Genomic DNA, 27,507 nt, shown 5'->3' on the forward strand with positions numbered 1-27,507 from the left:
TCAGTTTCATACTGTTATGATGGGAGAACTTGCTATGATTTCAACTTCTTAAATTTACTGAGACATGTTTTGTAGCCTAACATGTGGTCTATAAATATTTTGTGTGTATTGTTTTGGGGGGAGGGGGAGATGTTCTGTAAATGTCTATTAACTTCACCTGCTCTAATATGTCATTTATGGCCACTGTTTCCATATTGATTTACACCCCACTGATTAAAGTGGGGTGCTAAAATCCCCTAGCATTATTGCATTACTGTTAATCTCTCCCTTTATGTCTGTTAATTTTTGCTTTATGCATTTAGGTGCTATTATGTTGTGTGAGTAGATGTTCACAAGAGTTATATCCTTTAATTAGATTTACCCCTTTATCATTATGTAATTCCCTTTTTTGTCTCTTGTTACAGCTTTTGTTTTAAAGTCTATTTTGACATAAGTGCTGCTACCCCATCTTTTTCCATTTCCATTAAATATCTTTTTTCATTACTCCACTTTCATTCTGTATGCATCTTTTGTTATTCAGCGAGTCTCTTGTAGGCAACATATGCTTTGGTCTTTTTTTTTTTTTCATCCATTTAGCCACTCTATGTCTTTTGATGGAAGCATTTAGTCCATTTACATTAAATGTAATTATTGATACATATGTAGTTATTGTCACTTTATTGTTTTTTGATTATTTTTGTGGTTCTTCTCTGTTCCTTTCTTCTCTCACTCTCGTTTCTTGTACATTGATGAATTTCTATAGTTGTTTGTATTTCTCTTTTTTGTGCATCCACTATACACTATAGATTTTTGGTTTTTTGGTTACCATGAGATTCTTATACAAGTTATGTTTATAGCAGTCTATTTTAAGTTGATGGTTGCTTATAAAAGTTCAAATGCATTCTAAAAGCACATTAAATGTTTTATCCCCTCAAATGTGTTTTTGTCATATTTTAGATCTTTTGTATCCCTTAATATATTATTGTATTTACACATATTATTTCTTTTGTCTTTCAACCTTCATATTAGCTTTGTAATTCGCTGACCCACTACTTTTAATAAGTATTTTCTTTCCTATATTTTACTCTTAGTTTTGGCCTTTTCTTTTCCACTTCAAGGAAGTCCCTTAACATATCTTGTAATGCCTGTTTAATGGTGATGAACTCTTTAGTTTTTGCTTGTCTGGGGAACTTTTATCTCTCCTTTAGTTATGAATAATAATCTTGCTGGGCAGAGTATTACTGGTCGTAGGTTTTTTTCCCTTTTTCATCACTTTGACTATATCACACCTTTCCCTTGTGGCCTACAAAACTTCTGTTGAAAATCAACTGGTGGTCTTATGGGGGCTCCCCTGTACATAACTGCTCTGTCTTGTTACTTTTAAGATTCTCTCTTTATCACTAACTTTTGGCATTTTAATTATGATGTGTCTTGGAGTGGGCCTCTATGGCTTCATCTTGTTTGAGATTCTCTGCACTTCTTGGACTTGTATGTCTATTTACTTCATCAGGTTAGGAAAGTTTTCAGTAATTATGTCTTCAAATAGGTTTTCTATCCCTTTCTTTCTCTTCTTCTCGGACCCCTATGATAAGAATGTTGGTATGCTTGATGTTGTCCCAGGGGTCCCTTAAACTATCTTCATTAAATTTTTTTTTTCCTTTTTGCTGTTCCAGTTGGGTGATTTACACTACCTTGTCTTCCAGATCACTGATTTGTATTTTTGCATCATCTAACCTGATGCTGATTTCCTCTAGTGTATTTTTCATTTTAGTTATGGTATTCTTCAGTTTTGACTGGTTCTTTTCAATATTTTCTGCCTTTTTGTTGAAGTTCTCACTGAGTTCATTTATTCTTCTCTTGAGTTTGAGAATCTTTATAACCATTGTTTTGAACTCTTTATCTGGTAGATTGCTTGTCTCTGTTTCGTTTAGTTCTTTTTCTGGAGTTTTGTCCTGTTCTTTCATTTGAAATACATTTCTCTCTTTCGTTATTTTGGCTGTTTGTTTCTATATATTAGGCAGATCTGCTATGTCTTCCAGTCTTGAAACAAACAGTGGCCTTATGTAGGTGTCCTGTGAGTCCCAGTGGCACAGTCTCCCCTTATCACTATAACCAGATGCTCCAGGGGTGTCTCATGTGGGTTGTGTGTGTCCTCCTGTTGTAGTTGAGCTGTGATTGCTGCGGCATTTTGGTGAGTGGTCTTGATCCTTATGCCTCCTGGCTGTAAGGACCGGCTGACTATAGTGGAAGAGCTATTGTGTGGGGGCTGGTCCCATGGAGCAGGAGTCATTCCAGCAGGACTCTGGTGCTAGGTGAGGTTGCTCATTGGGTGTGTTGCTTACGGAGCTGCTTGGATGCAGTTGTGGCTGGCTGCCAGGTATGTCAAGTCTGGAGCCTCTTGAGAGGTGTGGGATGCAGCCAGCTGCCACTTGTGCCAGGTTTGGGGCCACTTGGTAGGAACTATGATAATGTGAACTGTGGCTGATCCCACTTGTGCTGGGATTGGAGGCGCTTGGGAGAGACTACAATGTGAACTGAGGCCAGCTGCCACTTGTGCCAGGCTTGGGACTGTTGGGTGGGAGTTATGATGTGAACTGAGGCCATCCGCTGTTGTGTTGAGTGTCAGGGTGTTTGGGATAGACTGCAGTGCAAGTCGCCACTTGTGTGGAGCTTGAGGGTGTTTGGCAGAGACTGGTGTGGGCTGAGGCTGGCTACTAATTGTGTGGAGGGTCTGGAGTTGTTGGAAGAGGCTACGGCCAGGCGATCAAGTTGGTTGGGGCAGGGCAAACAGTGTTAGCCAGGTTAATGGAGGATGACAGATTTTGTGCCCACCTATGTGAGGCCTGCTAGGGGAGGAGAGCTCAACAAAGGAACAATGAAATCTGCCAGTGCTTCCGTCTTCCCAGAGAATTCTCACTGATGCCTGGCCCTCCAGCCTCATCCTAAAGTTAGTCTGTTTAATTCCTCCCCATATGACCCAGGCACTACTTGAACTGCTGTCTCTATGATAGAGCCTTGAGCGAGTTTGTGTGCAAACCCTTTAAGAACAGCATTTTGGTCTCCCACTGTCCTTCAACTCTCTTGGTATCCCTGGCTAGTGTTAAAAGCCAGATGTTATGGGGACTCCCCTTCCCAGCACCGGTGCCCTGGGATGTTGAGCCTGACATGGGCAGAGACCTATTGCTCCACAGGGGGAACTTCTGAAGCCGAGCTGTTTATTAATCTCAACACTGTGGATGTGGGACTGCATCTCTATCCCTATTTCCTATCTAACAAGTTCCAAGGTGATACTGATAATGCTGCTCCAGAACCACTCTGAGAATCAATGCATTTGATTTTAAAATATGCATGCTAAGGACCGGCCAAGTGGCTCAGCTGGCTAAGAGTTGGCTTAAGAGCGTAGCTCTGGGCCGGCCGAGTGGTGCATTGGTTAAGAGCTGGCTTGGGATGCCAGCTCTGAGCAGCAGGGCCCTGGTTTGGATTCCACGAGGGCCAGTGACACTGCCCTTTACAGCTAAGATGGTGAACAACAGCTCAACCTGGAGCGGGGCTGCCGTTGAGTGACCGGCAATGGCGTAGGCTGAAGCCCCTGCTGCAGTGGGCTGCCACAAGCTACTGTGTGTGGCCGGAGCCAGCGTGAGCTGCCAAAAGCCGCCGTGAGTGGCCGTCCAGAGGCCAGCAACTGATCTGCCTCACCCGGGAAGAGCGCAATGATAATACCAACATGAGCCAGTGAAGCGACGTCCTCCACAACTAGACTGAAGAACAAAAGGACAGCAACTTGTCTGTTCCCCTTCCCCGATTCCCCAAACGCTGTTCCCCCTCTCCCAATTCCCCAACAAAATCTTTAAAAAAAAAGTGCGAGCTCTGAGCAACAGGGCTGCCGGTTAGATTCCCACATGGGCCAGTGAGTAACTAGATTGAAGACAATGACATGAGCTGAGCTGTCGCCAAGCTGCCAACAAGTGGCAGGATGGCTCAGCTGGTGTAACCACAAGATTGCCTGTTCGATGGTGGGCTACACCCACCCACAACTAAGACTGAATGTGGCACCTTGAGCTGAGCTGCCCCCTGGATGGTTCACTGGATAGAGTGTGCGCTCTTAACAACAAGGCTGCTGTTCGACTCCCGCTTGGGATGGTGGCTACGTCCACCTGCAACTAAGAGTGAACACAGCACCCTGAGCTAATAGGCCACGAGCTGCTGACGGGCAGCCAGATGGCGACTGGCACCCTCCACAATGAAAACTGAAGAACAACAACTTGGCTGGTCCACTTTCCCAATTCCCCAACACTGTTCGCCTCCCCCAATTCCCAAATAAAAATAAAATCTTAAAGAAAAGAAATCCATGTTAAAAATTTAAAGGTAAACACCTAAATAACTAAAATAGAATATATCATTTACAACCCAATGGGAAACAAGAGGAATAAAGAAAAATAAATCAACCCCATAGAAGAGAGCAGGAAAAAAGACGAATAAACACAACTCTGTTAAGTAATCAATCACAATGACTGGAAAGGACTAAATTCACTAGTTAAAAGACCAAGATGGTCAAACTGAATAAAAAGCAAAACTCAGTTATATGCTGAATATATTATAAAGTTGTAGTAATTAAAACAGTCTCAGCAATGGCACAGAGATAGGCAAAATTACCAATGAAATAGAATGGAAAACCCAGAACTGATACACATATGAAATTCTGATATATGACATACGTGACACTGCAGATCATTAAGAAAAGAATATTCAATAAACAGAGCCAGATATTGGTTATCCACAAGGGAAAAATGAATTTGGATTTCTACCTCACATTGTACATAAAATTCAATTTAAGATTAAATACTTAAATGTGAAAAGCAAAACTAAAACTTTTTGAAGAAAATGTAGTAGTAGGGAAGGATTTCTTAAATATATAAAAAAAGCTAACCACAGAAGACTGGTAAATTCAACTACCTTAAAAATCAAATCTGTTCATTAAGACACTGTAAAAAAGTGAAAAGATAAACACAAAAAGCTTGAGAAAATACATGTAATACATATAACTGAAAAAGAACTAAAATGTAGAAGAGATAAAGAATGCCTGCAAATCAATAAGATGGCCAGTGACACATTAAAAATGGGTAAAAGCCACAAACATTTCAAAGAGGAAACAAAATGATCAAACATGAAAAGATGTTCAATGATATTAGAAATCAAGGACTGCAAATCAAGGCCACAATGATTTACTATTATAAACCTCTTAGATTAACAAAAATTAAGACACTGACAATAATCAATGTCAGAGGATGTGTCAAAAAAATATCCTTATATTTTGCTAGTGGTGAAAACTAGTAAAATTACTTTTGCAAAAAAATTAACATTATTTTGTAAAACTGAGCATATCCTGCAACCCAGAAATTTTACTCCCACATATACTTTAGGGAATCTCTTATGGTTTTGCTCCAGCAGACATGACAAGAATGTTCTTAGCAGGAAGGATAAAGACCCAGAAACCACTGAATGTCCATCTACAGGAGAATGGACACATAGTGGTATATTCCCACAACAGAATTCTGTATGTCAGTGAAGATGAAAGTAGCAATAAGCAACACGAATACATAAAAACAAAATTTAAAACAGCAAATCCTAGAAGAGTACACAGAATATGATATTTTTAAAAAGCTAGAAAAAACATACATATGATAAAATTATTTTTTAAAAAGCACAGAAAGCGGACCGGTCGAGTGGCGCAATGGTTAAGAACTGGCTTGGGATGCCAGAGGGCCCCCGTTCGGATCCCACATATGAGGGCCAGTGACACTGCCCTCCACAGCTAAGATGCTGAACAACAGCTCAACCTGGAGCTGGGCTGCTGTGAGTTGCCGACGACGGCATAGGCTGCAGCCCCTGTGGCAGTGGGTTGCCATGGGCTACCGTATGTAGCCAGCAGCCAGCGTGAGCGGCCAGCAGCCGCAGTGAGTGGCCGTCCAGAAGCGGGCGACTGATGTGTCTCGCCTGGGAAGAGCGCAATGATGGTGCCAACTTGGGCCAGTGAAGCAACATCCTCCACAACTAGACTGAAGAACAGAACGACAGCAACTTGTCTGTTCCCCTTCCCCCAATTCCCCAGCACTGTTCCCATCCCCTAATTCCCCAATAAAAATTTAAAAAAAAAAAGAAAAAAAAGCACAGAAAGCAAAAATCTGCTGCCTGACCACTGCAGTATACATCTGAAGCTGAATAATAATGAACGTCAACTATAATTTAATAAATATATATATAGTAACAGGATGTGGAATATAAGGAACAGAGTCAGTGGCTGTAACAGCTATATACGATGTCAGAGGGGTAGTAGAGTGCAGGGGGAGTTATCACTTTGTGAGGATTGTAAATGTCTAACTATTACATTGTTTTATACATGTGAAACTAATAATAATAATAATAATAAAAAAAATCTGTACCAATGGTTACAGGGAGTGGAAATGTTAGAAGGTTGAGATGAGGAGGAGCATGTAAGTGGATGCCAATTAGTGATAATGGTCAAGTTCTTGGGTTGGGTGTGTCGGGAGGGGGGGTGGTATTATGAACACTCCTTAGTATTTCTATGCATTATAACTTACCTTCATAACTTTAGTATGTGTATGTGTATCCACATATATATTTTTTTCATTCTTTGGTACGTATTAAATATAATTAAAAAGTAAGAAAGGAGGAAAATATGACTAAAATATGCTAGTTGATATTCATTCCAATGGGAACCAAATCCCCAGCCCAATACTTACTGGTCAAGGGTCTTATAATAAATGTCCAGATCCTTATTCACAAGCTCTGTTGTTCTCATAACAATCATCATTTCTCTATATTTTTCCTCGGCATCTCGAAATTGAGGTTCTCGAAGTTCTTTCTTAAAACGAATAATTTCTTCCTCATAACCTGTCTGTCGCCCTATTGCCAAATTATGATTTCTTTTTATATTGTCTATTTTTGATTCCAATTCCTGATGTTCACTATAAAAGGGAAAAATGACAAATGAGGACTGTTTTTAGCTTGTAGCAGCCTGAAGTAGAAAAGTCAGATCTCATTAGTGAGATAAATATCATTTATCATTCTCTGTAACAATCAGCATACAACAGAATCTCTCCTTGCTTTTTTAAGGCTCAGTATGAAAGAAAATCTTCCTCCTTCCAAATCTCTGAAACATCTAGTTTTCTAAACAATTGATTTTTGTGTGCTGAATAAAGAACTCTCATAGCATGTGAGCAGTGAGCAAGTTACTGACTTTTAGACACTGACTAACCTAAGTAAAGCACTGTTGGTGATTAATATTACAAATTCACAAACTTTTCACTGTGAACTGAGAATGTATAAATACAAATGCTGACAAGTTATTCAAAAACAGTGTCATAATTTTTTCACAATGTCAAAACAAATATAATTTTATCTCAATTACACTAGTAGTTTCTACAGTAATACTGGGTTGTCGGAAAAGTCATGACGCATTTTTGCAACAAAAAACATAGAAAATATATGTCATGACTTTTCCAACAACCCAGTAATTATTAAAAGTTTGTACTCCTCTTTGAAAACAAACTTTCTCTCACACAAGTATACAAAAACAGCGTAAACACTAACTCAAAATAGTAAAATATCCAAACTTTTCTGGTAAGTTAGTAGATAATACAGATTTTAATGTATCCTTTAAAAATCTTCATTTACTTAACTATTACATATTAAGTACCCTTTTATGTGCCAGGCACTGTTCTCAAGTTTATGAACATCCTTATTGAATTGGCCTGATTATCTGTTTTATTGACATTTTTGTTGTGTCCTGGTTAAAGAAAGGTTTGGAAAAGAGCAGTTGTACTTAGCAGTCTGAATGGATGTAAAAAGCATTGTTATGTACCAATCACCGAAGGAATTATAAAAATATCTGGTTTTGGTCTTTGGTAGCAAAGAATAAATTGTTTTACTTAAAAATTTCTTCTAAAAGCTGTACTTTTTCCAACTTGACACCGAAAGCACTAACATTTCAGCATTAAAGAGCTGAGGGTTGGGAGTTGGGATATCTGGGTCACATTCCTGGCTTTCATCATCATTTCCTGTGATACTTTCTGGGTCTTAGCATCCTAATGCATAAAAAATGAAGAAGCTGAAGATGAGTGCTTCCAGTTATAGTCTGATTTCCTCGTTATATGAAAGAGATTTTAAATAGCCAAACCAAAAAATTTTACAATAACAGGATTAGCTATTTGTTAGGTTTTATAAATTAAATTAAAATTACAATTTACTATATCCTTTAGAAAAACTTAAGCATTCTTTGATTCAGATTTCGATATAAAGTCAAGAAGAAAAATGAAAAATCTACAAGAAATGGCTGAGTGAATGACAGACCTATATTTAACCAGTTGAGGTGGTTCAGAAGTATTTGGCAAGCACACGTTTTATACCAGTCTAATGCCTTAGCATCAACCGGGTTCTTACAGAATTCTTAAGGCAACTCTAAGGCAGAGAAGGCAAGAATAAAATCTTTTCTGCTGTACTAGGAAGGTAGCAACTGCCCATAAAACCAGATGAAAGAAGAATCACGTGAATCTTAAAAACAAACAAACAAACAAACACCCTGCCCTGGTTGGCACATAATCACAACTGGGACCATATAAAAGGGTCTCCAATGGCAAATCACTTTGGCAATAACTCCACTAGCAATATTATTGACTGCACAAGCTCTGATCCAGGCAGGGTCCACAGGGCCATATAATTCTTTTTGCTCAGTACCATTATCTTATGAGGCAGGCTAGCAAAAATCTGTGGACATGGCATTTTTAATCCTGCCCAACTCTGCAGTATAACTATAAATTCTATATCACTTCTTCAGTAATTTAATTTGTAAGGCCATGAAATATATTTGCATAAAAATTCTGTCCACCTTCCTGTAAGTCTCAAGGGACACTTAGGCTAAAGGCTTAATCCTTTTTAAAAAACATGTATTGAATATCTTCACGATTCAGTAAAGGCCTTTATTTAAACAAGACTTTTTAACAACATACTTTTTCATTTGTAAAACCTGCATTTGACCCATTTCCTTCAAATGTTGTTTTCTTTCTTCTTCAACTTCTTTTAGTTCTTCATTTCTTTTTCTTAACGTAAGGTTATCCTGCAGCCACCTTTCTTGTATCTAAACGTAAATATTAAACCAGTTAACAAAATAATCAAGTATCCAACATGTGATTCATAACAGGTCACTGCTGACAGGTAGTGCTAATTCTACCTTACTTAGAATCACGTTAAAACTCAAAAGAGGGGGAATAAGCCAGTGTGAAGGAATCTTCAAGCCTGGACTAATCTGGAAGGCACACATATATAAGAAACAGAGATTTAAATTATGAAATAAAAAATATTAACTAGGTGTTTAAATATTTTATACCTATATCCCACTGGATCATCTTGCATAGGAACCCATAATGGAGCCTACTGATCTAAAAGATCACAAGAGACCAATACTACTATCAAAGTTTCCCCCTAATTTTTTTGCCTAGTAGTATGTCTCCTAATGTGTGCCAATACTATTTTAAGTATGTGAGATAAGGCCTTTACATTCAAGCTGACAAATAATCACACAAGGCAGTAAAAAGTACCAAAAAATAGTATGTACTTTCTGGCCATTGAATTGAATTTAAAAATTTTAAAGTTGGCTGTTTTTATTGAGTAGTTTTGTCCTTAAAAACAGACCTAATCACTTAGCAGCAGCAGCAACAGCAACAGCAACACCAACACAACTATTTCAGTAGTTGGCTGGTGATTATAATGGGCTATGTTGTCAAGAAACAAACATTAGTAAAAAATTTGTAAGTTGATTCTTTGAAATTTAGAGAAAAAACAATGTTGGTTTGGCCCAAAAAAGCAGCCTGATTATAGAAAACTCATCACAAGTTCAAAGTCAGGACTTCTCAAAGAGGGACCTAGGAGCCTCCTTTCTTCGGTAACCCTTGTCCAGGAGGTAAATTCAGTCATGTGCAAAGTGGGAGAGAGAGGCAGATCTTTGTTAACAATATCTTGTTATCAACAGTAATTCCAGAGTCACCAGGGAAAAAGGATTTGGGATGTGGGAGAGAAGACTGTAAGCCAAAACATGTATTTAGTGTTCATATCCAACCCTGCCCATCTATAAATCACTATTTGGAGATTGTTTTGTTATTAACTGGTATTAAGTTTACCTTCAGTTTTACTAGAAATAACATAAACATAGATATATCTATTAAAGGCATCATTATAAGCAGTTAAAGGTAATTAAATTATATAGTTGTAAATATCCTTTTGTTGCCAAAGCAACCTAATATACCACTTCAGCTGCTGTGACTAAAATTCTTCCATGAGGGACTATCCCTGTACTTTTTCCTTATTAGGAAGAAGAGAATGTGCTATTGCTTGCTTTCATCTATTATGTAACACTGGAATTTGCTTTCATGATTGCATGAAATAACTCCTTTTGTAAATTATTTTTCAATTACAGCTGACATACAGTATTATATTACTTTTAGGTGTACAACATAGTGAATAGACATTTACATACCTACAAAGTGATCACTCCGATAAGTCTAGGACCCATCGGATACCATACAGAGTTAATACAATATTACTGTCTATATTCCCTATGCTATACTGTACATCCCTGTGACTTATTTGCTAACTGCCAATTTATACTTCTTAATCCCTTCACTTTTTTCTCCCATCTCCTCAACCACCTTCCAATCTGGCACCCATCAATTTGTTTTCTGCAGGTATGAGCTCTGTTTTGTTTGTTCATTTATTTTGTTTTTAGGATTCCACATATAAGAGGTTATATGGTCTTTGTTGTAGTCTGACATATTTCACCTAGCAGAATACCCTGTACAGAGAACGGTTCTCAACCTTCCTAATGCCGCGACCCCTTAATATAGTCCCTCATGTTGTGGTGACCCCCAACCATAAAATTATTTTCGTTGCTACTCTATAACTGTAATTTTGCTATTGTTATGAATCGTCATGTAAATATCTTTTTGTTTTCCGATGGTCTTAGGTGACCTCTGTGAAAGGGTCGTTCGACCCCCAAAGGGGTCGCGACCCACAGGTTGAGAACCACTGCTAGATCAATCCATGTTGTTGCAAATAGTAAGATCTCATTCTATGAATGAAATGGCCAAGTAATATTCCATTACATATATGTACCACATCTTCTTTATCCATTTTTGTATTTTATTTTATTATTATTATTATTTTTTTTATTGGGGAATTGGGGGAAGGGGAACAGACAAGTTGCTATCCTTTTGTTCTTCAGTCTAGTTGTGGAGGATGTTGCTTCACTGGCCCAAGTTGGCACCATCATTGCGCTCTTCCCAGGCAAGGCAGATCAGTCGCTGGCTTCTGGACGGCCACTCACAGCAGCTGCTGGCCGCTCACGCTGGCTGCTGGCTACACATGGTAGCCCATTGCAACCCACCTGCCATCACTGGCGACTCATGGCAGCCCAGCTCCAGGTCGAGCTGTTGTTCAGCATCTTAGCTGTAGAGGGCAGTGTCACTGGCCCTCATATGTAGGATCCGAACCGGGGCCCCCTGGCATCCCAAGCCAGCTCTTAACCAATGGCACCACTCGGCCGGCCCTATCCATTTTTCTATTGATGGACACTTAGGTTGCTTCCATATTTCGATTATTGCAACTAATGCTGCAATGAATATAGGTGTGCATGTATCTTTTTGAATTAGTGTTTTAGATTTCTTTGGATAAATATTCAGAAGTGGAATTGCTAGGTCTATGGTAGTTCTATTTTTAATTTTTTCAGGACCCTTCACACAGTTTTCCATAGTGGCTGCACCAATTTGCAACTCTAACACTGCAAGAGGGATCCCTTTTCTTCACTTCCTCACCAACACACGTTTGTTAATTTACTGATGACAGCCTTTCTGACAGGTATGAGGTGATATCTCATTGTGGTTTTAATTTGCATTTCCCAGATGATTAATGATTTTGAGCATGTTTTCATGTTTGTTTTTCTGCATGTCTGCTTTGCAGAAATGTCTATTCAGTTCCTCTATCCATTTTTTAATGGGATTATTTATTTGGTAATAAGTTGTATGAGTTCATTATATTTTTTGGATATTTAACCCCCTATTGAATGTGTCATTGGCAAATATCTTCACCCATTCAGTAAACTGTTTTTACGTTTTGTTCATGGTTTCCTTTGCTGTGCAAAAACCTTTTTAGCATGATATAGCCCCACTTGCTAATTTTTGCTTTTGTTTCCTTTGCCAGGGGAGATATGTATATCCAAAAAAATATTACTAAGAGCAATGTCAAAGAGTGTATTGCCTATGTTTTCTACAAGTTTTATGGTTTTGAAACTTACATATAAGTCTTTAATCCATTTTGAGTTTATTCTTGTATATGGTGTGAGAAAGAGGTCTAGTATGTTTTTATTTTTTTGGATGTTATCTGTCTAGTTTTCCCAACACCATTTATTGAATCGACTGTCTTTACCTCATTGTATAGTCTTGCTTCAATTGTCATAGATTAATTGACCATATAGGCATGGGTTTATTTCTGGGCTCTCTACTCTGTTCAATTGATCTATGTATCTGTTTTTATGCCAATAACATGCTGTTTTGATTACTATAGTACAGTATAGCCTTGTAGTAAAGTTTGCTATCAGGTAGCAGGACACCTCTAACTTTTTCTTTCTCCAAATTGCTTTGGCTACTTGGGGTCTTCTATGGTTTCATATAAATTTTAGGATTATTTGTTCTAGTTCTGTGAAAAATGCCATTGGTATTTTGACAGGGATTGCATTGAATCTGTAGATTCCTTTGGGTAATATGGAAACTTTAACAATATTAATTCTTCCAATATGAGTGTGGTATACGCTTCCATTTATTTGTATCTTCTCCAATGTCTTATGGTTTTCAGAACACAGGCCTTTTACCTCCTTGGTTAAATTTATTCCTAAGTATTTTATTATTTTTTATACAATTATAAATGGGATTTTATTTCTTTCTGATAGTTTGTTATTGGTATATAAAAATAAAACTGATTAATATTAATTTTGTATCCTATTTTACTGAATTCATTTGTCAGTTCTAATAGTATTTTTGGTGGAATCTTTAGGGTTCTCTGTATAGCATCATTTCATCTGCAAATAATGGCAGTTTTACTTCTTCCTTTCCAATTTGGATGCCTTTTATTTCTTTTTCTTGTATGACTGCTGTGGCTAGGACTTCCCATACTATGTTGAATAAGAGTGGTGAAAGTGGACATTCTTGTCTTGTAGTGTCCTTGTCTGGCTCTGTTATCAGGGTAATGCTGGCCTCATAAAATGAGTTTGGGAGCCTTCCCTCCTCTTCAATTTTTTGGAATAGTTTGAGAAAGATAAGTATTAATTCTTTAAATATTTGGTACAATTCACCTATGAAACTGTCCGGTACAGGACTTTTGATTGTTCGGAGTGTTTTCATAGTGTTGATTACTGATTAGATTTCTTTAGTAATCGATCTGTTCAGATTTTCTCTTTCTTCCTGATTTAGCCTTGGAAGGCTGTACTATGTAGAAATTTATCCATTTCTTCCAGGTTGTCCAATTTGTTGGCCTGAAACTTTTAGTATTTCATTGTAATCCTTTGCATTTCTATGGTGTTGTCGCTTCTCTTTCATTTCTGATTTTATTCATTTGGGTTTTCTTTTTTTTTTTTTTAAAGTCCGGCTAAAGATTTATCAAGTTTTTTTTAATCTTTTCAGAGAATTAGCTATTGGTTTGATCTTTTCTGTTTTTGTATTTAAGACTTTATTTCATTTATTTTTCACTCAGATCTTTATTATTTCCTTCCTTGCACTCTCTTTAGGCTTTATTTGTTCTTTTTCTATTTACTTTAGGTGTAAGTTAGATTGTTTATTGGACATTTTTCTTATTTCTTGAGGTAGGCCTGTATTGCTATAAATTTCCCACTTAGAACTTCTTTGGCTGTGTCTCATCAACTTTGGGTCATTATTTTCATTTTCATTTCTCTCAAGATATCTTTTGACTTCTCCCTTGATCTCATTGTTAACCCATTGTTTACAGCATGTTATTTAGCCTCCATGTGTTTGTATTTTTGTTTTATTCTTGTAATTGATCTCTAGTTTCATCCTACTGGGATCAGAGAAGATGCTTCATGTGATTGCAACTTCTTAAATTACCAAGACTTGTTTTGTGGCCTAACCTGGTCTACACTGGAAAATGTTCCATGTGTACTTGAAAAGAATGTATATTCTGCTGTTTGTGGGTGACATATTCTAAAAATATCAATTAAATCCATCTGGTCTAATGTGTCATTTAAGGCTGTTTCCTTGTTGATTTTCTGTCTGGATGATCACTGATGTCAATGTGGTGTTAAAGTTCCCTGCTATTACTACTGATCTCTCCCTTTGGGTCCATCAATATTTGCTTTATATATTTAGGTGGTTTTATGTTGGGCGCATAAATGTTTACAAGAATTATAACTTCTTGTTGGATTGATCCCTTTATCATTATGAAATGTCCTTTTTTGTCTCTTGTTACAGTCTTTGTTTTAAAGTCTGCTTTGTCTGATGTAAGTATTGCTACTCCAGCTTACTTTTCATTTTCATTTGTACAAAATACCCTTTTCCATCCCTTTACTTTCAGCCTGTGTGTGTTTTTCAATCTGAAGTGGCTCTTTCGTAGGCAGCATATGTATGGGTCTTGTTTCATATCCATTAAGCCATCCTATGTCTTTTGTTTGGAGCATTTAGTCTATCTACATTTTAAATTTTCTTGATTAAATACCAGTAGTGGGAAAAAACAGATGTTTGTAATGGGTGCCCCTATCTAACCTTTGCTCTCTAAACATTCTAACATTTATTTTAGGCTTCAAATACACCACCCTCTATGGAACCTCATCAAGGGATGATAAAGATGCTAAAACACACTTTAAAAAAATAGCCCCATGAAGTTTATTGAAGACATGACTTTTATTAATCTCTACAGTGTCTTCTTTCTGTGAACGCCTCTGAAGACATTTTTCTGTGGTCTCAGTACAGGGAACTGGTTTCCTTTTAGCTTTGAGACAATGTGAATCTTAACCAATTGTAACTTCCTCTCTTCATATGACTACTAGAATCTTTAGCAAGCATATCAGATTTCATGGCCTACATTTTATAACCAGTAAGTCCTCACTTAACGTGGTCAATGGGTTCTGCAACTTTAAGTTAAATGATATATAACAAAACCAATTTTACCATAGGCTAACTGATACATCACGAGTTAAGTTCCTAGGTATTTCATCAGCATTCTAGTGAAACAATGTTATTCAAGGACTTGTACTTACTACTCTCCTTGTCTCATTTTTCCATTAATTTAAAATGTTATTTGGCATTGCTCTATGTTATATAGATTTCTGGAACAAGGTAGGTTACAGAAGTAAACTAATACAGTCAGATCCACTAAGTTTAGACCATCAACTTGAAAAGAGACAGATTGGTAAATCTTACTCATCTTAGTATATGCACATGGAGGGGTATTACTGATTTATAGATGGTGATTTTAAATAGGCAACCCACATATAAGCTAGTGATAACTAAGTATTCTGTTATATATGCACCATAAATTTATATAGTTATTCAGCATATATTAGATGGCAGAGATTTACCTTTGACTGATATTCATATACATATTTGAAATTCTTGGCACTACAGAGACCCTGCAAAAAGCTGATATGGCTAATCTTCAGAGATTTTTAACTACCACTTATAACCAAGTCATTAAAACATTCAAATAGCAAATTTTGTTTAAAACAACAGGAACAGAGAAATGGTACACAGTTGACCCTTGAACAATACAGGTCTGAACCACATGCTTATTATGCAGATTTTTTCCAATAAATACCTGTACTGTTTTTGATGATGGTTGGGAGCGAATGCAGAGGGTCAACTGTATGCACTGATCTACATCGTTTTATACAGAGGATTTGAACATCCTCAGATTCTAGGGGTGTGTGGGAGGACTAAATTTGGGGGGAATCAAAAGTTATATACAGGGCCGGATAGTGGCGCGATGGTTAAGAACTGGCTTGGTTCTTAAGAACCAGAGGGCCCCAGTTTGGATCCCACATATGAAGGCCAGTGACACTGCCCTCTACAGCTAAGATGCTGAACAACAGCTCGACCTGGAGCTGGGCTGCTGTGAGTCGCTGAAAAACAAAAGGACAGCAACTTGTCTGTTCCCCTCCCCCAATTCTCCAGCACTGTTCCCATCCCCCCAATTCCTCAATTAAAAAAAAATGTATTAAAAAAAAAAGTTATATACAAATTTTTGACTGTGTGGGGAGTTGGCACCAACCCCTCATTGTTCAAGCATCAACTGTAGTTTTTAAAGGTATATTAACTATCATGCTTGCATAAGGCATGTTGAAGATAGTTTCTCAATATGATTTTATTTATACTATGGAAATAAATTTCTTTAATACAGAAAATAAATGACAGAGGAATCAACTAAAAGATGATTTAATATATATTTTACCTACAAACAATTTTAAAAAATATATTATTATACCTCAATCTCTGTTTTGTGTAATTTATCCTACATAAAAATATGTAAGAAAAAATACAAATATATGTAGGATATTTACTGCACAGTTTGCAGTAAGGAAAAAAGTAATCAAGTTATGGTACATATACAAAATGGATTATTTTATAATCATTAAAAAGAGTGTTATGAATCTGTGAATTGAGTTGACAAGTAAAATCAAATTGCATTAAGTAAAAAAAGCAAGGTGCAGAATATGAGTGGCATGAGCTCAACTGTAAAAGTAAACACCTACATATACATATATTATTTATCTATCTGCTGATACATGAATAAGAAACTCTTTAATAACAAACAAAAAGCTATAACAGTAATGATGTCTAGAAGTGAGATTGAGAATTAGCAGAAAGGGAGGCAGAGTTTTAATTTTAGGCTTTTATATTTAAATTTTTATCAAATGGATCTTTTATTGAAAATAAAAATGAAAAAGAAAGGAAAAAATGTTATTGGAATTAATTTTCTCTATTGTTTGCATTTCTACTTAATGAACCTATTGAAAATAAAAGTACAAAACACAGAGTATTATTGGTCTAAGTGATACCATAAGCCATGAGCCAAAAAGACCTACCTTCTGTGTATCAATATCTTGTCTCATGATTCCCATTTCCTTACTTATCTTTTCTTTGTGTTGCTCGCATTCATTTAGTTGAATTGTTACTTTATTAAGTTCAGTTTCTTTTTGCTACAAAAAAGAAAATTCTTTAAGCACAAGAAACAAAAATATGAACAAATAAATAGTTTTAAGTTTTTAATTACCTTCTTATAGTCGTCTTTCCCATCTTGAATATAATTCTCAATGTTTTTCACATAAACATGAATATTTTTAACTTTCTCTTTGATATCATTCATCTGTAGAAAAATATTTATTAAATATAGACTGGTTGAGGATCAGGGCATTTAAGATTTATTTCCAAGGAAATATATTAAAGTAACGAAAACTTAATTAGAAGAGCACAATGAAGCACTGGCTTGGAAGCTGGGAGCCTGGGGCTCTAGTTTTCATCACCAGCAAATTTTATGATCTCAGACAATTCCCTTTATCACCTATGGGATTCGGTTAAACAGTCTCAACTTCTATTTTATGTTAAAAAACAAACTACATTTAATCTTTAGTCTAACAAGAATTTTTAACATCGAGATTATGTCACAAATCTGAGTATACTATATCTTATCATGTTTTTAATTTCATGTGAAATAATGATGTTCAACATGGTGCTCTCAACATAATGTTTAATAAATATATTTGGTAAGTAAACATATAAATGAAATCTTACTTTATCCTGTGTTATTTTGTTGCTTGTATTTTTTTTGTAGATTAATTCTTCTTTTTCTTGCTGGAACTTTTCCAATGTTGTTTCCAAAGGGCCTACCTGCTCTTTAGCATCCTAAAAATATAAAAAACAAAGTCTTATATATATATATTCCATTATCTTACTTCAGGTGTCGGGCTTTACAGTCGTAAAAGCACTTTCCTATGCATCAGGGTTTAAACATCAACTCATTTGCTCCTTCCAACCACCCTATGAGGAAGGTACCATTATTTTCATCCCGTATTTCAGATGAGCAAACAGGCACAGAAATATCTATCTATCCAGAGTCACAACAGCCAGTAAATAAAGGAGCCAGGATTCAAATCCCATTCCACTCCCCAGTCTCTCCCTGAGCCACTGTGCTACACTGCCTCAGCCACTGTCTCAATTTTTAATCTACGCCATGTGCTCCCAATTATATGAGCACATGGCTTCAGGTATAAGTTTTTATGAGTTTGCAGGGGCCCAGTATGTGTGACCAAAGAACAGGAAAGCTCATTCACTCCAGGCCTCTCTTTTATATGACCATAAAGGTCGCTTTTGTCCTTGAGCTTAGTTTGCTAAGACTAACTAGTATTTTATGGTAAGAAAAATGTACTGGTACACATTGATACTAATGTGTCCACACCTATGTTGGAAGGAAAGGGGCTTTTAAGTAATGAACTAGTTTACTAATCAGAAGTCTGCATTATTTGGCCTTGTAACATCTCTACAGCATAATTACATGATAATCACTGTTCCAAACAATAATCCTCAAGCATTTTAAGAACCTGAAATATCTAATGAATCTACAAAGGTAGAAACAATTATTTGGTATTACTTCAACGCAGGTATATTTTATCATATTGGGAAGTGAATGGGATAATTGGAAGTCAAATGTATTAGATATCAGAAGACCTAATTTCTGACATTAACCCTGCCTCTTACTAGCCTGTTTTCCCCAAAATAAGCCCTAGCAGAAAAATAAGCCCTCGCATGATTGTAGGTGCCAAAATATGGCACGTTGGCATATTTTAAAATATGGCTAAATATTTTAAGGTCTGAAGGAGTTTGTGGAAAAGGCACCCTTCTCCCTAAAACAGGTCATAAAACCCTCATGTGAGGGGTGCATGCCCTCCATATCCTGGAGGAATCGTGTTAGGGCTTCTTCTCCAGCTAGTTCTTATTTTGGGAGAAACATGGCAGCTGTGTGAACTTGAGCAAGTCAAGGGACATCTAAAAGTCTCAATTTCTTTTTCTGTAAAAGGGGATTTAGTCACATATCTCAACAGGGTTACTGAGACACTATGTGGCTTATTGTCAAAGTGTTTTATAAATACTAAAAAATTATACAAATATAGGGCCGGCCAAGTGGCACGTTGGTTAAGAGCTGGCTTGGGATGCCAGAGGTCCCCAGTTCGGATCCCACGTATGAGGGCCAGTGACACTGCCCTCTACAGCTAAGATGCTGAACAGCAACTCAACTGGAGCTGGGCTGCCGTGAGTCGCCGGCGACGGCGTAGGCTGCAGCCCTTGTGGCAGTGGGTTGCCATGGGCTACCGTGTGTAGCCAGCAGCCAGCGTGAGCGGCCAGCAGTCACCGTAAGCGGCTGTCCAGAAGCCAGCGACTGATCTGCCTCGCCCGGGAAGAGCACAATGATGGTGCCAACTTGGGCCAGTGAAGCAACGTCCTCCACAACTAGACTGAAGAACAAAAGGACAGCAACTTGTCTGTTCCCCTTCCCCCAATTCCGCAGCGCTGTTCCCATCTCCCAGTTCCCCAATAAAAATCTTTAAAAAAAAATTATACAAATATAAGCCTATGATACTTTGTAATCTAGAAATACTTAAGAAACATTTATAGTAACTGTGGATTCAATAATATATTTAGTGCTTACTGAATGTGTATATTATGAAGGGTTCCACTGTGTAATGGTTAGCACTCTGGACTCTGAATGTGTATAATTATGAAAACCTAGATAAGATTGTTGTTTCTAAAGCTGTTCAAAAATGTAATTGGTTGGGTCTTAGATTTGATTACTCTAGATGAGGGATTCCAAATGGGTTCCATTCACTGTGGCAACTAAGTGCCTGTTCACTGTTTTGGGAAGGATTCCAAGATTGCATCTGGAATCAAATAGGAAAGGTGCTATGACTGAGGCAATGTCTGATGTGTATACAGAATCTGTAGATAAGACAAAGCTCCCATACAAGCAGGAATCCTCACATAGAGTTAGCCACCACCTGACCACCTTCAATAACAGGAAGTTCACTACTAAATTAACCAGGCAACCAGTGCTTCATTATGACTGAAATCCTTCTCCCAGAAATCTTTACCTATTTGTACAAGTTCTGTCACCCAGGATCCACACAAAGAATTATTATACCATTTTCATTTTATCCTTACAATAACTATAATTTAATCACTACACTACTAAAGAGCATTTCATACATTTGAACTAATTTAAAAAACAAACATGTACGAATGTTCTTACCTTTATCTCTCTGTATAAGGACTGAACTTCAGTGGATAATTCCACAGACTGCTCCTCCAGTTGCTGACGACGTTGTAAATTAGTGGATATCTGAAGTTTCTCCGATTTAAGTTCATTTGTGACACTTTTTAGGTGCTGAATCTGTTCCTGCTGGTCCTGTATAAGCTTACGATTCAATTCAATCTTACTGGAAACTGCACAAAAATATATTGACACAGTGATTAATGTAAGGTTACAGAAAATGCTATGAGGAGCATCCTTCAAATTTTATAGGTCTATGGAATCCACAAAGGCCAGTTTCTGTGGGTCCCATCCACTGCAACAAAAGTGCCACAAGAACCCCTGCAGCCTCCAAACCAGCTTTCTGTCCTCTCATGGCCACTCACAGGTGAGGCCCACAGGGCAGGTATGACTGAGAAAGAGTACAGCTCATTTGATACTCATCATTCAAAATCTCCCATCATTCAAATTCTGTTGTGCAAAGCAAGGAAACTAAGAGTAGCGATACTTTTGAGAGAAGAGAGTGAATACACTGTAGACTGGAAGGAAGAAAGGCAAGTTCTTTGTCCATATAACCGGTGTAAAATTTATAGTAAAAAGCACATGCTGGAAGCATTGAAGTCTTTAATGGGAACATGAGGAAATAGACTGCATTACCTGTATCTAATTTGTGTTGTTTTTCTTGTTTTTCCTGGTTTACTTGTTGAACAGTTCTATCCAAGTCTAGTCCTTGTAGTTTAGCTGCTTGTTGTGCAATTTTTCTTTCAACATCTTTAAGTTCCATCTTAAGAATAAAACAGTATTTCCTTTAAGACACTTATTACATTATCATTATTCAAAACTCTTTAAAAATTAATTGCTATTATTTTTTAATCTAAATTTACAACTGCTTTCAGATTCAATTTAAAGAAAGTTGAACAGAATGAAAAAGAAGTTAATTTTTAATAATTTCAATGATGTAAGCAAAAGCAAGCAGACTAAAAATGAAAACAAATAGGACTACTACTTATTTCTCATAATTTATGAATAATTCAGCATGGGGAACTCTACAAACACAATCGGTGCCTGAATACCGGCTACTATTTTTAACACTCTCACGCTTCACATTCAATCCACCATAAAACAAGTTTTATTCTGCCTCAAACTATAATAAACTTACCTGGAACCTCTCCATAATTGTAACATCTGTCAGACACACTTTAGCACCTTCTTCTTCAGGCATTATTGTACCCAAGAGTGTTTCCTGTTCTTCTATGTCATTCTTTAGGCGCTGTATGTCTCTGTTGACATTCTGCAGTTTGTTTCTTAATTCTGGTATTTCCTTTTCTTTCAAATCAATTATGCTTTGCCTAAACAGAAAACACAGTTAAAAATAAAGTATCTAGTGTATTCTCATGTGACTGAGGTTATGTATTTTTGGCAATAATATCATAAAAGTGATACTATATGCCTTCTCATGTACCCATCATATCAATGGGTACATGATGTCAGTATGTCTTATTACTGGAAATGTTAAACTTACTCATTTAAGATGGTGTCAACTAGATTTATCCATTATAAAGTTACTATTTTTCCTTTTGTAATTAATAAGTATCTTAAGAGATACATTGATTGAGACTATGTAACTATCTTGTTTCTCCTCAAACTATTGCCCACTGATTTTAATATCTATTGGTACATGTTGCTATTACTGTATTGTTTTGCCAAACAGCTACATTCTACAAATTAACTGACCACACTCATCAAAAGTGTAAAGATCATGAAAAAAAAAAACAAAGACTGAAGAACTGTTATAGACTGCAGGAGCTTAAGGAGAAATAATAACTAGATGCAGTGTGGGATCCTGGGTAGGGTCCTGAAACAAAAAAAAAAGACATTAATGGAAAGACTGCTGAAATTCAAATATGATTTGTAGTTTAGTTAATAGCATACCAATGTTAATTTCTTGATAACTGTATTATAGTTACATAAATTGTGATCATTAGAAGTTAGGTGAAAGGTATGTGTGAATTTTCTGTACTATTTCTGTAATTTTTCTCCAAGTCTAAAATTTTTTTCAAAATAAAAAAATGATGGAAAGAAGGAAGAAAATCATACAGCTAAATGCTACATGGGGTTTATGGTACAAAAGCTTTTAACTCAGTTTACTGCTGCTGTTCTAGCTAATGTGGCAGTTACTAGGGATAGTAGAGAATTGGACAAAACTCAAACTGAAAACTATGGGTACATTTGTTTTAAATCTTGGCAGCCCAGAAGGGCTAACTAGGGAGAATTTTTTCCATTTTTGCCTTCCAAATTCAAGATGTCTGCAATGATCTGGGCCTATGGAACGGAGCTATTCCCTAATACTGGAACACTGTCCCTTCCTGGAAGCTTATCAAATTCCACCCAATCTTCAAGGCAGTCTAGTACCTCTTCCTAGGGCGTCTCCTCTCAGAAACAGTTTTTACTCATTTCTTCCTTCTCTGAATGTCTACATCTACTTCATTACCACCCAAATTAGCACTTTAGCATTGTCTTTCTCATGTAGTTTCTTCTTTTCCTCCTTTAGTGTCCTTTAAATTTTTTTTTCCAGTTACAGTTGACATACAATATTATATTAGTTTCAGGTGCACAACACAGTGATTAGACATTTATATCATTTACAAAGTTGCTGACACTTCTAAAACAATAAAACTTGTATTTTATCTTTCAAAAAAGCTATCAAGTTTATTTCAGAAAAATTCCAAATTCTTAATTAAAGTTAAATTAGTACAATAAATTGAATTGGTTTCTACTGGGGGTCTTATAATAAACTAAGGGGAAAACTAGAAATTCAAGGGTTAGCTCTTGTATACTGCTACTGACTTAATTATTTTTTAAAAGTCTGACTAAGAAATGCCAACCTGAACTAATTTGTGACAATAGAAGACCTATAATTTTTTACACCACAGAAATGGAAAAATTCCCTGAGTAAATATGAAGGTATGCAGATTATGAGTAATTCCATGTTCATATTACTTCCTAAATGTTATGGTCATAGACTACAAGTTGGTCTCAAATTATGTGGCCAGTACCTAAAAAATGACACAGCTATGATAGCCAAATGACAGTCATGCATTCACTTCACTGGGGACATGTGTGTAGAGAACTACAGGCATCCATTCACAGTTTGAACCCTATTTTTACATTTTCACATGCACACAGAAAGACCTTTATTGATGTGGTCCAGGATTTGGTGCCTTCTTTTTCGATTGTTACCTAAGATGTTAAAAATTAAGTATTCTAAGAAAAAGTAAAGATATATCCTGAGAATGTGCTACTGAGATCTTTTAGGGTTCTCTGTTTTTTTCAAAATTTTCAGAAAATTCAATTCGCCTATTTTTGTGACAGCATTTCTTTTCCAGGGGGATTTTAGTAAAAGACACCAATACAGATACAGTACTGAAAAAAACCTTTGGGAGAAATGGGGAAAAATATTAGTTGAGTTTTTATTTAAATAAGGTAGTATAATAAATGAACCTGAGTTAGTACTGAGCAAAATATAAACAGGTATATTTTTGTCTTAACATTTTACTCATGATGGTGGTCTTACGCATATATTAAGTGTTGGTAAGTCTGGGGCTTTAAAATGAAAGTATCAGTTTCCTCAAAGAGGATAAGCAAAATTTGACTCCTTACTACCCCTCTGAGCTCATCTTCCACCACTTTCTCCTTTGGCCATCAGGTCAAATGTGACTGAGGGATTGTGCACTGTCTGGAATGCTCATGTCCTGGAAACTGCATGGCTGGCTCCCTCACTTCTTAGACCTCTACTCGAACGCCACTTTCACCAGCTACTCCCCTCCTACCACCCCTCAGGTACTCTCTTGCCCTTACCCTGTATTTTTGTCCACGACACTAATCATCACCTAACAGACTATATTGTATATTTAACTTTTTAGCTTTAGGTCATTTTATTTTATGTGTGGCGACCAAAATGGCACACAGGTGCCACTCCAGATATTGGGGTACTATGTGGATTAAAGTTACCCACAAATACTTTGCCACTCCTCATCGATAAGTGAAGTCTGTGTCCTCCCACTGAATGTTGGCAGCTCTGTGACTACTCCGACCAATAGAAAACAGCAGAAGTAACAATGTGCCCGTTTCTGTGCCCAGAGACTTGCAGCTTCTCTGTCTTGGAATACTTGCTCATAGGCTACTTCCTTTGATAACCCAGCCACTATGCTGCCCGAAGCCCAAGGCACGTGTGGAGGCCACGTGAAGACATTCTGTTTGACAGCTCCAGCTGGTTTCCCAGGCAACTATCAGCATCACTGCCAGCCATGTGAGTGAGCCATTGTGAACGTCAGGCCCAGGAGACCCTTGAGATGAATGCAGCCAACATCTAACTGCAACCTTGTGAAAGACCCAAGTGAGAACCACCCAGCTAAGCCCAATCATTCCACAGAACCATGAAAAATCATAATAAATCATTATTGTGAGGCACTAAGTTTTAAGGAGGTTTGTTACACAGCAATAAATAACTGGAACAGATTAATACAGTTTGTTAATTCATCTAATAGTATCAAAGTTAAAATATACAAGGAATGATGGAGGTACAACAATGAATGAAGAAGGCACCTTACTCTGAGAAGGGGAGCTGTGATACCAAGGGTCTCAAAATATAACACAATATTGATTTCTGCTATTTAAAATATATCAGTATTACAGAACTAAGCTCACATTTCCTCGACATGCACTTTCCACCAACTTTAAATTTTATCTTTTATTTGATCTGCTTTTTAAGATACTGCCTTATTCCTCTCCTTCCTTTTCATTCTCATACTGCTGCTTTTTGTCTTCTTATCACAATCTCTCTGCAGCACCAATATCTAGTTTTCACCCTTGATGATGATATTAGTTATCTATGGTTGCAGAACATAATAGCCCACAACTTAGCAGCTTAAAACAGCATTTATTTCCCACAAATGTGAGAATCAGGAGTGATATCTGGATACTTCTGACTTGGGTATCTTGTTGAAGCTGCAGTCATCTCAAGGCCTGACTACTGCTGCATCTGCTTCCAACCAGCACACTCCCTCACGTGGTTGTTCAAAGGCCTCAGGTCCTCACCAAGTGGGGCCCTCCACAGGGCTGCTCATAACATGGCAGCTGGCTTCCCCCAGATCCGAGAGAGAGAGGAGGAGAGCAGGAAGCCTTTGTTCCTGGAAGGGACATGCTATCACTTCTGGCGTATTTTATCGGTTACACAGACCAATACTGGAACATGAGGGAAGACTACACAAAACTATGAATGCCAGGAAGTAGGGATCATTGGCGCCCATCTAAGAGGCTGGCTATCACAAAGCACATCTTAGACCTTTCCTACTTTTCCAGAAACTCCTCTTTGGTTTTCCAGGACAACATAACATATCCTCTTGGTTTTTCTGCTTCCAGTTTTTTTCAGTCTTATCCATTCATTAATTAACATTAGATTAATTTTCCTAAAACACATCTCTGATTAAATCCCTCAGAACAGCTACTCATCACCTATCAGAGTTGTAACAAGCCTGAATATAATCCAGTCCTATCTTCCCAATTTATGGGACTCAATCCCTACAAATAACTCCCCAAACTCCAGATACCATTTCTACTGCAGCACAGGTCATACTCTCCTTCCCTTTATACTCACTGCTCTCATTTCCTTCTCTTAACCGAGTTGAACCAACTTCCAACTTCCCTATGGTTTACATTCCCCCTCCTACCTTGTTCTCAAAATCCTATTCTTATTCTGTAGTCCACTAGCTCCTCTGTTCTTAATAAAGTGCTTAGTTGGTTCAAACAAATGCATTACTTAAGTACTTTATTAAGCCTAGCTTTCTAAATGTCTAATTCTGAGAGCTTGTCTCCTTTCCTAGACCAACAGCTCCTTGAGGGTCATGTCTTACTGGTCTGTCTCTGTGACCAGCTCTGTGCTCTGCTGTGAGAGGCACCAAGGCAATCATCACATACTTTCTGATTTTATTTTATTTATAAATAGACCATCGTCTGAAATTCTTGTAAATACAAGGGAAAAATAAACAACAGAAATACTCTATGATTCACTCTTTTTGAAAGTGCAAATGACATAATATAGTTTAAAATTTGTCTCCTGGAGAGCTTTTCAGTACTTTAATTCTTTTGCTGGGTTTAGAAAGTTAAATTATCAGCCAAAAGTTCTAAATTGGTCAAAATTTTTGCCCTCAAGCCAAGTCTCGGGAATTAAACACACACACACACACACACACACACACACACACACACACACTCTTATATCTTCCCTATGACTAGATTAAGAGGTAAACGTGCCTTTAAACAAAATAATTATTTCTTATCATATAAGTAACATGAGATGGGGCATACTGGCTCAGAATCCTGACTTTAACTTTTATTCATTCAAGACGTGCTTACTGAGTCACTACCACATGCCAGCCATTGGACGGGCACCTTTTACAGTGCTGCTGCTGCTGCTGCCACGTGAACAGTAATGGTAAATCCCTATTCTCACCTCATGGGCACAAGCCCCAGCATTTCATCACGCCGTTTTTCTTTTTTCTTTAGATCTGATTCTGTTGACTTGAGTTTATCTGGAGCGAGCCGCAGCTTAGATTGCAAATCACTGATGACATCCTGTAATTCAGCTTCTGTCTGAAACACTCTCTGACAGACAGGACAACAGGATTGGTTTTCATCCGTTAGCTGAGTAATGAATTGGGAGTAAACTGCTGTGGCTCCAGCCAGCATGGCTATTTTAAGAAAATAAATATATATTTCCGGTGAGAAGAATATAAAATATAATTTTGTCAATATGGTTACATCACCTTCTGTAAATATACAATATTCTTCTTGTTTTATAAATATATTATGAAACAAATTAAAATTCTCTGATATTTAAATATTCTTCCAAAGGGCATAATACATTCAGATTTTGTAGAAATTATTTTCTGGTAACACAAAAAAGATAACAAAATGTTAGAGCTTATTACGTGCCAGAAACTGTTCTAAGAGCTTTGCTTCATTTTGTTTTTTGTTTTTTTACGATTTTATTGGGGAACTGGGGGAGGGGGAACAAACAAGTTGCTGTCCTTTTGTTCTTCAGTCTAGTTGTGGAGGACGTCGCTTCACTGGCCCATGTTGGTATTATCATTGTGCTCTTCC

At 37.1% G+C, this 27,507-nt stretch overlaps 1 protein-coding gene across 1 annotated transcript in view; it reads right to left on the reverse strand.

The window, feature by feature from the left end:
- Positions 1–27,507, reverse strand: part of RAD50 (RAD50 double strand break repair protein) — a 101,531-nt gene that overhangs the window by 18,283 nt on the left and 55,741 nt on the right. The window contains exons 12-20 of the mRNA XM_019642161.1: positions 26,858–27,095; positions 21,506–21,695; positions 21,004–21,130; positions 20,347–20,540; positions 17,838–17,948; positions 17,320–17,412; positions 17,132–17,245; positions 9,006–9,133; positions 6,741–6,965 (exon numbers count right to left, since the gene is read on the reverse strand). Coding sequence (XP_019497706.1) covers positions 6,741–6,965; positions 9,006–9,133; positions 17,132–17,245; positions 17,320–17,412; positions 17,838–17,948; positions 20,347–20,540; positions 21,004–21,130; positions 21,506–21,695; positions 26,858–27,095 — 1,420 coding nt within the window. The remainder of the gene's footprint in view (positions 1–6,740; positions 6,966–9,005; positions 9,134–17,131; positions 17,246–17,319; positions 17,413–17,837; positions 17,949–20,346; positions 20,541–21,003; positions 21,131–21,505; positions 21,696–26,857; positions 27,096–27,507) is intronic.

The sequence above is a fragment of the Hipposideros armiger genome, unplaced genomic scaffold, assembly GCF_001890085.2.
Source record: "Hipposideros armiger isolate ML-2016 unplaced genomic scaffold, ASM189008v1 scaffold_66, whole genome shotgun sequence".
Classification (NCBI taxonomy): Eukaryota; Metazoa; Chordata; class Mammalia; order Chiroptera; family Hipposideridae; genus Hipposideros; species Hipposideros armiger.